The following is a 15,524-nucleotide window of genomic DNA, read 5'->3' as shown; positions in this document are numbered from 1 at the left end:
TGGATGCTGGGATTCAAGTCTCGGTCCCCTGGAAGTGCAGCCAGTGCTCTTAACCACAGAGTCAACTTTCCAGTCTAGATTCTTCAACTTAGCACAGGGAATATATTATCCTCCTTGATTCTATAGCAATTTAAGGTGCAGCTGGGCCCTGAGCTGGGCGACCAGTCCCTTGGTTGACACACTTGAATGTCCATTCCGTTGCTATTTTACACCCATCTGCCAGGAGTGATTCTGCATATGCCAGTGAACTGTCTGTGTAACACATTTCTGAAAGTGGGTTCCCAGGGTCAGAGGGCATGTGCTGTGTATGTTTGCACCCTACCCCACCCTACCCCGCAACCCACCCAGGCTTTGGGCTATAGGCTGCTGTAGACAGAGACCAGGCTGTTCACCTGCAGGTTTCACACGGTTATGTATTTATTGTGTATAATTTTAACACACTTACTTCCGCCTTCTTTCTGATGTTTTTGAATTTGAGACAGTGTGTCCTTAAGTTGCCCAGGTTAGCCTTGAACTCCCTTTGTAGCTTAGGTTGGACCTGAACTTAAACTCCTCTTGCCTCAAGTAGCTGAGAAGACAGGCCTGTGCCTCTCCGAGGAGACAGGCTTGTGCTGCCACACCTTGCCGCACTTGGGATAGGGATAGAGATTGCCAAGCAACGTCCATGGAGGTCACCCCTGTGCCTCCCTCAGCCACCCTGACTGGCAATATGACACACTTTTGGATGTATCCCAATCTGATAGGCACAGATGGTGGGTCGGTGTGTGGTCTGTCCCTGTCCTCCTAGGAGCAAGCATGAACTTCAAAGTCCTTTGTGTGTCTTCTGTCCATGAAACTGTTGGGCTTTGACTCCAGCCTGCTGCAGAAGCACCAGGGGATTTTCAGATGGCGCTTTCTACTTTTTTTTTTTTTTGGTTTAGATCTATTTATCTATCTATCTATCTATCTATCTATCTATCTATCTATCTATCTATCTATCTATCTTAGTTTTTGATGTGTGGCCATATAGTCGAGCCTGGCCTTGAACCCTGATCCTCTTGCTTTCATCTCCCAAACAGCTTCCAGGTAGCCCACCACACCTGGCCCTCTCCTGATGTTTCCAAGTGTGAATTTTGTTGTTACTGAGGGTCCCCACCGCTTTTTTTTTCCTGGCTTTTGGAAATCGAGTAAAGGTGAGACCTTTGCGTAATTCAATGTCACTAAGGTCTGTGTTGAGCTTGGCCATCGACATTAATTACATCTAGAAAGGACATGTCAAGGAGACAGCCTCAGTGGCTTTGCCAGTGGATTAACCTACACTAATCACCTTTTCTCCATAAGGACATATTCCGCAACTGGGCTGAGCCTTAGATAGAGTTCTTCTGAACATATGTAGCTTCGGTAAATTTAACCAATAATTGATCGCAGCGAGAGATTAACAGTAACAATTGTAGCAGTGCACTTTTATGAAAGATTTTTGAAACTTATGAACAGTGCCCGGTGTAGGGGCACACTACTTTAATCCCAGCACTCAGGAGGGAGAGGCAGGCAGTTCTGTGAGTTTGAAGCCAGATTGATCTACACAGTGAACTCCAGGCCATAGGAGAGACTGCATAGTGAGACCCTGTCTCAAAAATCAAAAACAACATGAATTATTATTTAGATTAAATATTAATTGTGTGTGCGCGTGCACAGGTAGACCACTGCATGAGTGAAGAGGCCAGAGGCCAACTTCTGGGAGTTGGCTCCCACCTTCCACCACGTGGCTCCCAGAGCTCAGACTCCCTTTGTTGGGCCCAGTGTTGTTGCTTTGCTTGCTGAGCCGTCTCACTGGACCTGTGAATTCAAAACCAGATGCACTGTGTCACGTATTTCTAGTTCCAGCCCTTGGGAGGTGGAGGAAGGAAGATCAGACGTTTAAGGCTATCCTCCTTTCTATAGCTGAGTTTGAGGCTACCCTTTGCTGCATGAGTTCCTCTTTTCTTTTCTTTCTTTCTTTCTTTCTTCCTTCCTTCCTTCCTTCCTTCCTTCCTTCCTTCCTTCCTTCCTTCCTTCCTTCCTTCCTCTCTCTCTCTCTCTCTCTCTCTCTCTCTCTCTCTCTCTCTCTCTCTCTCTCTCTCTTTCTCTCTCTCTCTTTCTCTATTTCTTTCTTTCTTTTTTTTCCGAGACACAGGGTTTCTCTGTGTAGCCCTGGCTGTCCTGGAACTCACTTTGTAGACCAGGCTGGCCTCGAACTCAGAAATCTGCCTGCCTCTGCCTGAGTCCCTGTTTTCAAACAAACAAACATGATTTTTTTTCTTTTTGATGTAATATGTTCTGACTACAAATAACTGAAGCCACACAAAACTATGCTTACTTAAGGAGGGACTGCTGTGGGAGGGGACCCAGAATCTCTTCTCTCTACCTGTGGAATTTTAACATTGCTACACACTAGTTGCAGTTCATTTTATGGCTTCTGTTGCAGTAGACAGCCTGTGTCCTCACACTGATCAGTGATTTAAAAGTCTCCTTTATTGTTAGCTTAGTCGGGCTGAGTATACAGATTCATTGTGGGGCCCTATAGAAAGAAGTCTGTGTGCATTGATGCTGGGAAATATGTCATGGCGAGTGAGCGTGCCTTCCTGCTCACAAGGGACCAAGTAGCAGCTCTCTGTGTGCTGAGGGCCAGGCCCCAGGCTGTGTGGTCAATGAGAAAGAAAGCCTGGTGCAGAAGCAAGGGTAGCAGTGGGTCTCAACCCTCCTAATGCTGCAACCCTTTAATACAGTTCTTCATGCTGTGGTGACGCCTGCCCGCCCCCCACCCCAACCACAAAATTATGTCACTGCTGCATTACAACTGTCATTCTGCTTCTGCTATGAACCGTGACATAAACATCTGATATGCAGGATATCTGCTTTGTGACCCTCAAAGGGATCACAACCCACAAAGTGAGAACTGCTAATGTGTAGCCTATGGTCATTCATCTCCAGGTACAAGATATACCTCTCTGAGGCTGGGATTGTATGTGCATAGACGGTGTCTGATAGCTACCCAGAGGGCCACACTTGAAAACTTGGCCATGTATAGCACTTTTTTCATTTTATCATTACATTGTATTTACTTACCTTTTATTAGTTGAGTTTTTTTTTTCACTCGTATGTGTGCATGTGTATGCACACACTGCAGCACGTATGGAGGTCAACCTGTGGGAGGTGGTTCTCTTTTCACCACATGGCTCTGGGGTACGGAGCTCATGTCATCGGGGTTGGTGTAGCATCTTTATTCAGAGCCATCACGCCAGGCCGGCAGTACTTATTTCAGAAGTATATAGCAAGTGGAGCTTGTTGGAGGCTAGGACTGGAGAATTGTGAGTTCAAGGTCAGCCTGGGCTACTTAGAGCATACCAGCCATCTTGAGTAAGTAATGGGACCCTGGGTCTAAAAACCAAAATTAACAAGTGGACAGCCATTACGAATTCTTTCCAGCCGGGCAGCTGTGACACTCACCTTTAATCCCAGCACTCAGGAGGCAGAGGCAGGCAGATCTCTGTTAAAGTCTGAGGCCATCCTGGTCTACAGAATGCATTCCAGGACTGCCAAAGCTACACAGAGAAAAGGCAAACAAACAAACAAAAAGAATTCTTTTCAAATGAATAAATATGTTGGGCAGTGGGGAATTACACAGAGTTTGTGCCTATGTCCAAAACTGTGAGCGAGGGATCGGGATGTCTATCAGGCCCAGAGAGGGAAGATACTTCCCTCGGGTCACACAGCAGTGAGGGATAGCTGTGAGTTTGGGATTACTGGCTGGGTACCCTGGGAGTTTTTCCTCGTCATCTGTCAGCAGAAGGTGGCCTCTGCTTCAGGAAGGGGCAGTTCACATTTACAAAGTCTTCCTGCTTATCAGAGAGTTGCCCTCTCTCCGGCAGTGGTGGCTTGACGACTATGCCCACCATTCTCTTCGGGGCTGCCGTGGAAAACAGGCGGAGGCTGTTTTCCTCGGCAGCGTGAACCAGCCCTTACACTGACAGAACAGGGCTCGGGCTTTTTGCTGCTGGGCAGGGTGAGCTTCTCCTGTTTGCTCAGGGAGGGAAGGCAGGGCGACACACCACAGTCTCCAAGTGAGGACAAGACCAAAGGTCAGGAGAGACCTGCCAAGTAGGCTACCAAGTCCCCAGGCTTGGGCCAGCTCTGCAGCTTAGCCTGGACTGTGGGCTGGATGATCTCTGACGCCAGCTGAACTCTTCTTCTGCCAGCCTTGGGGGTGGGGGTGACACCATCCCTCCTGAGAGTGGAGATGGGAGAGATATGCTCAGGCCACACTCTGGGAATGAGGAAGGCCTTGTCCTTGGGTCTGCAGCTAGACCTGTAGGTTTTCCAGGGCTAAGAGATTCACAGGCTGTGGTTGCTCCATAGCTCTGGCATCCCAGACAGTAATATTTCTTCGAAGCGCTAATGTCCAGGTGCCCCCACCTCGCAGGAGTCAGTGCTAAGAGAAAGGAAGTCTACCCCTGGGCTGTCTAGCATCCCTCATATGGATGCCCTTAGGTCAGATCCTCATCTTCTACAAAGAGCTTCCGTTTTCCTTCTGTGATTTGTGCCGAGTGCTTCTCTTGGGAGAAAGTCGGCCCCGAGAGAGGAAGGCCCAGGAAGTAAGGGGGCTTGGCCTGCTGGATGCCAGGCTATGACTGAAGCTGTATGTTCAAGAGCTCTACCCCGGCCTTCTCAAGCAGAATAAAAACTTCCTGAGATGTTCTTCTTCAAAGCTGGAGGCCATCCTAATATTGGGGAGACCCAAGCAGACACTATGGGGACCCCTGGGGGAGAGTAAGGAGTGGGGCACAGATGGGTGCTGTATGTTGCTGGAACCCTTTCAGGCACTTTGCCACTTGTTGGGGTGCCAAAAAAAATGGAGGGAGGGGTAGGAGTCACAGACCCCACGCCTCACACACCAGGAGGTGATGACCAAAAGGAGACCTGCATTATCTATTCTACGGGGCAGCATGGAGTTATGTAGGAAGTAGTATGAGCTCATTCTGGGTAGATTTTCCTACTAAATAACAATAATAACAATAACACATTTAATTATTTATTATTGATGTTATTACTGAACAAGGACAAGGTTTTGTGTAGTACAGTCTGGCTTCAGACTTGTGGCAACCCTTAGTTTTTGCCTCCCAAGTGCTGGGATTACAGATCTGGACCACTAGCACGGCTGGGAAGTTTTTTCTAAAATACTGGGGACACCCAGGACCATGCAGTTGAAGAGATTTCAGGTCCATATTGGCTCAGCCATTTGTGTGTGTGTGTGTGTGTGTGTGTGTGTGTGTGTGTGTGTACACTCTTGTACTTGTGGGACGCTCTCTTCTGAGACCTAGGACTTACACCTAGCAGGTTGCATGGGAAAACTGCATTTGGAATACTGTGATGCTGGCCAAGGTCTAGGCAGACTCCTGCAGGCCAGGCCCAGCTGCCCATCACCCTGCTTGCTCTCTTCCTCAGACTTGAAACAGCTTGGCACAGAACCGGTCCTGGGAGAGAGTGTGCTGGCTTGAGTGACTCTGGTTTCTCGTGTGTGTCTGTTTCAGATAGAGAAAGGGACAGCTTGGTGGCTTTGGGCTTCCTGGAGATCTAGACATGGTGTACCTCCCCCCGCCCCATGTTCTAAAATATCCAGTGCAGGAATTCCAAGGTGCCTCACCAGCCCTCCTTTGGCACAGAGAGGGGTGGTGTGTGGTGGTGGTATGGCCAGCCCAGGCGCCTGGAGCCTGTGTCTCTTGCCCCTTTGTCTCCTGTGACACAATGGGTGACTTCTTATCCCCATAAAGTCTCTTTCAGTGTAGGGAGAAGGGCCAGGATGGGGGTGGAGGTTGAGCTAGGCCAGGCTATGCTAGGCCAAGTTCTGCATGCCCTCATCTGCCTAGCTGTGCCCCGAGTGAGGGGAGACCCCAGGAAGGGTCATGTGGCCACCCTGGGCCTCAGTTTCCCGATAGTGTAGTGGAGGAGCAGTCACTGAGGGCTGTGAAAGACTTGGCATCACTGCCCCATGTCAGAGGGTTCGTCCCCGTTCTTTCTCTCCATGGTCTGTGCCCACCTTCACTCTTTCTAAAACATTTAGCTTAATTGCTAACATTCAAACACTGAAGATATCACACAAAGAACAAACAGTTTGTGACATCCCTTCAGGACTTCACAGCACTCATGGGAGTGACTCTGGCCAGAGCCCTTGCCAGACGTACACAGTTCTACCCACAGCCCTTATCGCCCTAGGACTGGGTTTTCACCAGCAACACGCGCTTCTATTCCTGAGGCCTGGCTTAGTCCCTTCTACAACCTGTAAAGCCTGTCTAGGAACCATAGTGTCAACTTCTAGGAGGAGTTGCTTCCCCTTCCTGGAAGCTCCCTCACTCCCTCCTTGCTTTCCTGCAGTTTAACTACACCACATAACCATACCCTCCTTGTTACGGCCCCGGGCACACCTGTAGGGTAACTAGGCTAAGCATTAAAACTCGTTCTTGTGCCCCAGATGAGGACATAGACCGGAAAGGTTAGGTGAGTCTACAAGACACCCAAGACTTTACAGTGAGTCGACTTTGGTCTGACAATATCTAGAAAGCAGGAGTAGGTGGACTCGGGAGGTCAAGGTTACCCAGAATGCCAGAGGTAGAGTTTCATCTGTCCCTAGAGTTCTAAGTGACTCGTGACTCTCTCTGCCCCCACCTTCAGTTCCCTAATCCTTATAACATGTGACTTTACCAGTGAGATCTTTCTCTGCTCTATATCCCAAATCTTTCCTCCTCTTGGACACTCTCCCCACCGGAATTTATCCCGAGAGCACACACCCCACCCCCGTGCGCATGCGTATTCAGCCAGTTTATGCTTCTGAGCTGGCCCAACTTGCTGATGTGGGAGCACCTTGAAGGTGCAGAGCCCTGACACAGAAGTGCTACAGTAGATGGTTGTGAAGAGAGGCACTGAGGGACAGGTCACGCTGGAGGGATGTGTGAGCTACATGAGACATGTTCAGGACGCGGAGTTCTGGTCACGGGATCAGGGAGTAGAATTAAGGACTTTGGCCTCATTCTCTGCTCCCCTCTACCTGATGCCTTTTGCTACCCCTGAAGAGTGGTGCTCCCCGACTGAGTGAAGGCTTCTGGCGCTTCAGCTAGATGGCAATCTGTGACAGGTGCATTTCAGTGAGTCACAGGAGGCCCTGAACCTTCTGGAACCTCCCTCCGAGGACCACACAGGCCAGTCAAGGGGTCAGCAAAACACCCAGGCTGATGGCTTAGGGACCCGGAGAAACCTGTTTGTTGAGTTCTAATAAAGGACCGGACCTTCCTTGTTCTAGGACAGAAACCAAGTCAGCTTCCTAGGCGTGGGGCCAAGCTCCACAGCCCAAAGGAACACAAATCTACCCCCACCTATCTCGTGCTTTATCTCTGTGTTTGCTGATCTGGAAATCAGGGGTGGAGTGGGACAGGGTGGGGACATGTATTCCTACAGCCCTGCCCTCAGTAGCTCCTTTCCTACAGCTCAGGCAGAGCTGGCTAATTAATCCCCCTTTTATCTCCAGTGTACTGTATGGCTGCTGAGCGTTTGTAGAAACGTGGCAAGACAGCCTGGAGAGAGGGTAAATGGGAGATCTAGGCCAGGGACCCTCTGCTGGGCACCTACCGGGTGACCCCTCTGCTGAAGCCTGTGAGTGACAGCATTGCAGGTGGGCATGGATGTGAACATGCACCGGCCTTTTCTGGATTGTCATTTGGATGCCCTTTCTAACTTCCTTTCAGTTAGTAGGAAACAGCCAACCCAGTGGCGGGGTTGGGGACCTGAAAAGAACTTCACATAAGAGCTGACAGTCCCTAGGTGTGTCCCCCACCCCCCACCCCCACCCCTTCCCATGTCTCACCTGAGAAATTGCTGGAGATGTTATTCCAGAGCGTCTTCATTCCTCTGACAGAAATGACCTCACGGAACTCTGGGGTTTCGTGGCCTTTCTAGTATGTCTCTTTTGGCACGGTGATTTGGGGTGGGGAGTAAAGGGTGTGTCAGGACCATGTGTGGTGCCACATGCCTGTGGTGTAGAACTTGAGGAGCAGGGTGTGAGTTCAAGGTCAGGTTGGACTGATGAGACCATGCCAAGAAAGAGGGAGAGGAGTGAGGAGGGAAGGAGAGAGGGAGGGTAGGGGAAAGTGTGTGTGTGTGTGTTGTGCATGTATAGGCATGGGCATGCCAGAGTGCTCATATGGAGGTTGGAGGACAATTTTCAGGAGTCCCCTCCTGCCACGTAGGTTCTAGAGATCTAACTCAGGTCATCAGACTTTGTGGCAAGGTCTTCACCTACTGAGCCACCTCTCCCTGGCCACTGAGTTGTAATGAAATGAGGGTTTGCTCCCAGTTTGGCATGTGACCACAGTCTAGGAAGGCCCTGCTACACAGCCCCATCTTTGTCACTGTAAAGTGGGCATGGAGACAAACCCTGGGCATGCTTGTGAGGGTCAGAGGCAAGAGCAGATGGAGGGGTGCTATGTGACATGGGTGTCTGGGGCTCACCTTAGCTGGGGAGTGCAGATACAGAGAGAGCCTGCTTTGGCCAGGGCATTGCTGGGCTCCTAGGCCTGCTCAGCTACAGGGTCCCTGTCCTTACACTGCAAGTGTGTATTCCAAAACAAAGAAACTTCCTTGTAGTGGGGTGGTTTGAGAGAAGGGGGCTGGAGGAGCCCCAGCTCTGGGTCATGAGCCCTCTGGTGAGGATTTCTCTTTAGATCCCAGGGAACTTGCCAATGTCCTGTGAGCAGAGTGGGTAGGCCAGGAGATGGGGACTTGTTTCCAAAGATCAGTATCCCGAGGCCAGCTCAGCTCCTAAGATCTGACTGAAAGTGGTCTCACCCTTGGACTGGGGCTACCGGCTTCCATGCTATGCAGGCAGAGGGTGGAACAGTCCTTCTGGTTCTAGCAATGGAGGCTTTCTCCAGAGCCACAGTAGACTTCTACACCCATGGTGGCTGGTAGAGTTCCAGATGAGAGGAGAGTGGGTATCCCCCAACCTAGACAGAGATCCTTGGCCAGCAAAGAAGAGGCTGGGGAGGCCCAGGACAGTCACGGGGTTGTACTATCCCTGGGTCTTCCCCAGGGTCTTTGGGCTATGCTCCTACAAGAAGTCTATGGGTAGAACCATCTGAGTTTGGTGCTTTGTGGCAGGACTCGAGGGGGGAGAAATTTACATAAGGCTGACCGTCACTCTCAAGTATAAAACTGAGCTTTGAGTAGCTGTCTCAGGTGGGTGTGGTCCCTGCACTGTTACGAATGAGGTAAGGAAGCACTGCGCAGTTGTGCAGGTGGAAGAGGAACGGGTTTTAAACAAAGCCCATGCTTTTAGGTTCTACACACTCAGTCGGGGATGTGGGGGTACCTGGCTACTCTACCCACCAAGCTTCCTGGCGTGGCTTACCATCCCACTGGCTCTTCTCTTCCACTCTGGGTTCTGGAGGGAGGGGCCGCCTCAAGTTGTCAGGCTTTCCAGCTTAGGCAATAAGTCCTGTTACCTGCTGAGCCATCTTGAAACGCTCCCCTTTCTGTCTATCTATCTATTTATTTATCTATTAAGGATTTACTTATTTTACATATGAGTACACTGTTGCTATCTTCAGACGCACCAGAAGAGGGCACCAGATCCCCATTACAGATGGTTGTGAGCCACCATGTGGTTGCTGGGAATTGAACTCAGGGTCTCTGGAAGAGCAGCCAGTCTTAACCACTGAGCCATCTCTCCACTACTCCCCCCACCCCTTTTTTTGAGACAGAGTTTTGTTTTGAAACAGGGGCTCATGTGGGCAAGACTGGCCTATGACTCATGTTTGCCTTGAACTCATTCGTAAGTCTCTTTTTTCCTCCAGTGTTGGGATTACAAGTATTAGCCTCCCTGACTGGCTTCTAGCATTTTTTTTTTTTCTGCACCTGTGGCAAAGTCAAGCCCCTGGAATGCTGTGGGCAGTTCTGGTATGAGGAGCATATACTCTATGAGAGAGATACCGTTCCTACCTTGGGTGGTACTATCTGGGGACCTGGGTGTCTCAGTTAGGGTTTTATTGCTGTGAACAGACACCATGACCAAGGCAAGTCTTATAAAGGACAACATTTAATTGGGGCTGACATACAGGTTCAAAGGTTCAGTCCAGTATCGTCAAGGCAAGAACGGAGGCGAATCCAGTCAGGCATGGTGCAGGAGGAGCGGAGAGTTCATCTTCATCTGAAGGCTGCTAGCAGATGACTGACTTCAAGGCAGCTAGAATGTGAGACTTATAACCTACACCCACAATGACACCCTACCCAGCAGGGCCATACCTTCTAATCCTGTCACTCCTTGGGCCCAGCATATACAAACCGTCACACCGGGGAAGAGCCTTTTGTCACACAGCATGATGGGAATTGAAAGGGGGAAGAGTGGCCAGACAAGATGCCCAGCACAGATGTAAACAACAGGAGTCAAGATTTCTTTGAAGAAGCTGTTTTTAATTGTACGTGCGTGTGACCATGTTCCATGCCACAGTGAACACAGAAAGGCTGGAGGACAACCGCTGGTCGTCACTTTTCTCCTTACACCTGAGTTCCAGAATTGAATTCCGGTTGTCAGGCTTGTGACAAACATTTTACCCTCTTAGCCATCTTGCCAGCCTAAACTTTTTGAGTTAACAAGAAAGGGGGCCAAGGCCCGAGCCTCCGGCTGGAGCTGTTCAGCTCTGAGAAACTCCCCCTTATTTTTCCACAGGCACTGGGGCTGCTGGTGTGGGCCCTGATTGCTGACACCCCATACCATCTGTATCCTGCCTATGGCTGGGTCATGTTTGTCGCTGTCTTCCTCTGGCTGGTGACAATCGTCTTCTTCATCATCTACCTGTTTCAACTGCACATGAAGTTGTACATGGTGCCCTGGCCGTTGGTGGTGAGTTTGGGGCAGGGACTGTGCGGCTCCAGGCTGAGTCCTCTCGTCTGTGAATGGCTAGGACGGGACCTCTTGACCTTCCATAAATGTGAAATGGAGGGCAGGTGGGTGGGTGTGATGCCATCCTCCTGCCTCTTAGCTACATGAGGAGCTGGGGTGGGAAGGTATGTTAATGACGGAAGTGGAGTGTTTGACTTGGTGCTTGGAAGAGACCAGCATCGAGAGGCTATTGACTGACTCTGCAGATATCCTTGGGAATCTTGGGATATTGTTCTTTCTTGAGGGGGATCAGAATTTTGAGCTCGGAGGTCTGGGTTTGTCAGTGCCAGCTGCCTCCATTCTCTCCAGGCCCTGGCTCTCTGGAGAGAATGGGTGCCCCAGGTTTGTCTCAGGCCAGGCTCCTCTGGCTGGGTTTTTTTTTTTTTTTTTCTGGAACCCAGAAAACCCATGCAGCTGGGTCTGAGCCTTTTAGTGAGCACAGAGGCGCATGATTGTAAGGCAGGCGAGGCTGGAACTAGGCAGCGATTGTTTACAATTCAATGCTTGTTTAGCGAGAGGAAACGTGAGTCATGCCGAGACAGAATGGGTTTGTTAGATCCTGGTCTCGCTAGCCAGAGCCGGGCAGGGTGTGCAGTGGTCACTGTACTTGGGGACAAGATTTGGGATTGAGGTGGCGGTGGCTGGACTCCTGGCTAAAGGTCTAGCCCCCTTCTGAATATCCCAAGCCCCTAAAGAAGAATTCCACAAGGCTGGAGACCTCTGTCTCTGAGGCAAGGCTGGCAGCACAGCACAGCGCCAGTGAAGGAGGTCAGCTGGGGGCTGTGTCTGGTGCTGCTGGGCTGAGCTGGGAGAGGAACTGGGTGATGACCCTTCTCAACTCTGGGGACATGTTTAATATAAAGGGTCAGGTAAGATGGACTAGTGAACTGGGCCAGGAAGGTTCTAGAAACCTAACAAGTACCTGGCCCTGAGAAGCTGCCTCTGCCCGGCTTCAACCTTGAGAGGATGTGGCCCACTGGTGCCAAGCCTTGAGGTATTTTGTTTGTTGTACTGATGGCGCTAGGGATCAAATCCAGGACCTCATGAATGCAGAGCTTTACACTGAGATACATGCCCAGCCCTGAGGTAGCTGTTTGCTTTGTTTTTTTGATACAGTTTTGATGTGTAGGCCCGACTGACCTGGAATCCATGGTCTTCCTGTCTTTGTGTCTGACATGCTGGCTCCTGTAAGCTACTCTGCCCAGCTTTGAGGGTGTTTTGTTTTGTTTTATTTTGAGCTAGGTTTTCTCAGTAGCCCTGGCTGACCTGGAACTCACTAGTCTAGGCTGGCCTTAAACTCAGAGATCGGCCTGCCTCTACCTCCTGTGTGCTGCGATCAAAGGTGTGAGCTACAACTACTTATCTTAATTGATATTTTGATATAGCATCTCACTATATGCACCAAGTTGGCCTCTGCCTCTTGAGATGCTGGGATTACAGGTGTGTACCACTATGTCCAGAAATCTTGAACATGTTTAATATGAAATTTTCAAGTTTTCACATGAAATCTAATTTTAAATGTTGGCAATTAAAAATGTATAGCACAATAAATGGCTGGAGACCGGTTTGAGGACAAGAGGCATCCACTGGGGGTATGGAACAGGCCCCGCTGCCAGCTGAAGGCTCACATCCAGTCTTCTTGGTGCTTTGTAGAGATTCCCTAGGACCCTGGCCCTGTTATTTGCCCTTGAGTTTAGGATAGTATAAGGGAGTCATAGATTTCTCCCACTGGTGGGCAGAGGGATGTGAGGGCCAGGCACATGGCCAAGTGCTGATGTGGTCATAGGAAGAACATGGGCATGGCGTGTGCCACACAAGAGATGGCATTTCTTTAGCTGGTTAGAGGCAAGTGGCTCGTTGTGGTGGCACCGTCCCAACACTTCAGGCCTTCCCGTCAGGGCTTCAAGGTGGTGATGTTCTTTGTGGATGCTTATGCCTCTCGCCCTTCCCCCTACAGTTACTGATCTTTTTTGTCGCTGCCACGGTTCTCTACATTACTGCCTTTATCGCCTGTGCAGCGGCGGTCGATCTGACATCCCTGAGGGGCTCCCGGCCATATAACCAGCGCTCAGCTGCCTCTGTAAGTATGTCCCAGGCTCCAGCCTTCTGCAGGGTATCCAGCCCAGGCCTTTGTGAACTCACAGGCTCCTGTCTGAGTTGTCACTGGCTGGATGCTCAGTGGGCCTCCTTCCTTAGTGAACAGCAGAACTCAAGGGGACCTGAATGCATGGGATCCACTGTGGACACTGTCACATTGTCACCTCAGGCTGGCTGTCATCACTAGACATTCCGTCTACATTTCTTTTTTTACTAGTATTCTCTTATAAAAATTCCAAACTTGGACTGTGTCAGACGGCCATTCACACTACCCAGTTCACGTCTAAAGGCAGAGACTATGGGTTCTTTTTTAGAGAAGGAAACTGGAGTTGTGGTCATGTCCAGGACAGGACAGCCAATGCGTGGTGTCTTCCATCTTCCTGGTGAGAGTGGTTTAAAATTAGTGAACTCCATCTTGGGAACGGAGACTCAAGCCTCTGAAAGCACACGCCACATACAGGGTACAAAACTGATTCAGAAAACTCCTGGGAGCCTGGAGTATTATTACTGGTTGTTTTTGTTTTCAGTTCTGGGCCTGGAACCACAGGTCCTTGGGAGGCTGGGCAACAGCTTTACCTGAGCCACATCCCTAGCCCTGAATGTTACTTGTGGACACTAGGTCCCTTATGTATATAAAGTTACCCCACTGTCACTCCAGAGTGCTGTGCCTGGCACCATCTGACATGTCTGGCCTGTGTAGTTCTTGCCCCTGACCCTTAGAACATAATGCCAGATGTGTGGTATGGGTGGGTGGGCATAAGGGGTGTGGCTGCCAGAACAAGTGGCTCTGATTAACCCAAGGGGCTGCTGCTCAAGCTTCCATCCCCAAGTCCCTCTGAGGAGACCCACTTGGTCTGGTGTCACTGTCCCCATGTGGTTTCCTGGCTCTCTCTGACTGACCCCCTTGGCCTCTTTTTCTCCCCTGCCAGTTCTTTGCTTGTCTGGTGATGATTGCCTACGGAGTGAGCGCTTTCTTCAGCTTCCAGGCCTGGCGAGGAGTGGGTAGCAACGCGGCCACGAGTCAGATGGCTGGGGGCTACTCCTAAGCCAGCTATGCTGTGGCCTGAGCCATGGCTGGGTCTTAGCACAGGGTCACCCCCTAAGCTTACTGGACTCAAACTCTCCAGCACTCCTGAGGAACTGGCCTACACTGGCACAGATGGAACTGGCCAAGAGCCAGGGGTGGGGACATCCTCCCCACCTCCCTTATTCAGCAGAAGGTGATGGGGTTTGGGGAGCTCTGCCTTGTCATCAGAGAACTTCAGTAGCCCAGGCTGGGCCACCCTGTTCACCAGCACTAAATGCACTAACAGACCCTCAGCCTCTGACCTGCCTCAGTATAACCCTAACAAAAGACAGATTATCTTTGTCCCCAAGCCAAGTAAGCCCCGGGCTCTTCTGGTCCCACCGTCCCCTCCCCTGCCCCATGCCAACCTGTCACCTGTAGAGAGACTTTTATAGGAAGAGTTGGGATTTCTGGGACTGGACGATTTCTGATAACTGTTGGTTACAACAGTTTCCGATGGCAGCAAGCTCGCTAGGTCCCCTCCCTCATGTGGAACTCTCCCCTTTGGGAGAGCTAGCACCCGTGCAAGGGTTCTCCCCGCCCCCCCCGCCCCAGGCTGCTGATTAGGCACAGGGGACTTCCAAGGAGGGACAGAAGGAAGCAGGGCCTTGCCTGGTGAGCTGTCATGGGGTTAATGGTGACTCTTGTTTGGAATTATTATTTTTTACAATTTAAATAAAAATGGAAGCATCTGTTTGGAAAGGGGTTATCATTCCTGGTCTTAGATGTTTGCTAAGGTTTTTACTTTTTGGTCCTTTTAGAAGATGGCAACAATTAAGATGAAATTAGAATCAGATACTTGTGTTTTGATACTGTTAGAGGGAGGAGATCAAGTTTTGGCTCTTGGTCCCCGCTCACACTTGTCTTGGTGATTGTCAATATACATAGTGTCCACTTTGGAGGTTAGGTAATGAAGTCTCCCTGTTCCAGGAGGACTAGCCCATTTTGAGGCATAGAGGAAAGCGAATCCTAGGAAGCCAGAGCTCTCAGAGACCCATCAGGTATCTCACGGCCTGACGTAATGCCTCGTACAATCTCAGAATGCCGGTTTAGGGGAGGCATTCTGGGTTCTGCTGCTCAGGCAGGGAATAGAAGGCAGCATCTCAGTGATGGGTCACACGGGCCAGACTCTTAACTTTCTTGCCCTTGTCTTGTCCATTGGAGGACGCACATAGCATCTGTCCAAGTTTGTGGACCAACACACAAAATTAGCAAGCTTACATAGAATATTAAACTGTTCTTGCAGTCTGCCTGCCTTCTGGGTCTTTTTGTTTTTAAAGATTATTTTTATTTGATTTCATGTCTGCGCAGTGTTTTCCTACGTGTATGTATTTGCACTATCTGGGTGTCAGGAAGCAGAAGAGAGCACTGGATTCCCTGAAGCTGGAGTTAGTGCGAGTGCTGTGAACTGACCCAGGG

At 50.2% G+C, this 15,524-nt stretch overlaps 1 protein-coding gene across 1 annotated transcript in view; it reads left to right on the top strand.

Annotated features, from left to right (window-relative positions):
* The window catches only part of Pllp (plasma membrane proteolipid), a 21,348-nt gene extending 5,995 nt beyond the window's left edge, over nt 1-15,353 (top strand). Inside the window, exons 2-4 of the mRNA NM_026385.4 lie at nt 10,730-10,903; nt 12,900-13,022; nt 13,969-15,353. Of these exons, the coding sequence (NP_080661.1) occupies nt 10,730-10,903; nt 12,900-13,022; nt 13,969-14,085 (414 nt within the window). The 3' untranslated portion in view covers nt 14,086-15,353. The remainder of the gene's footprint in view (nt 1-10,729; nt 10,904-12,899; nt 13,023-13,968) is intronic.
* Nucleotides 15,354-15,524: the final 171 nt, after the last annotated feature.

This window comes from Mus musculus, chromosome 8 (genome assembly GCF_000001635.26).
Source record: "Mus musculus strain C57BL/6J chromosome 8, GRCm38.p6 C57BL/6J".
In the NCBI taxonomy this organism is placed as follows: Eukaryota; Metazoa; Chordata; class Mammalia; order Rodentia; family Muridae; genus Mus; species Mus musculus.
The sequence above is the reverse complement of the archived record's forward strand: the minus strand, read 5'-3'. Positions and strand labels throughout refer to the sequence as shown.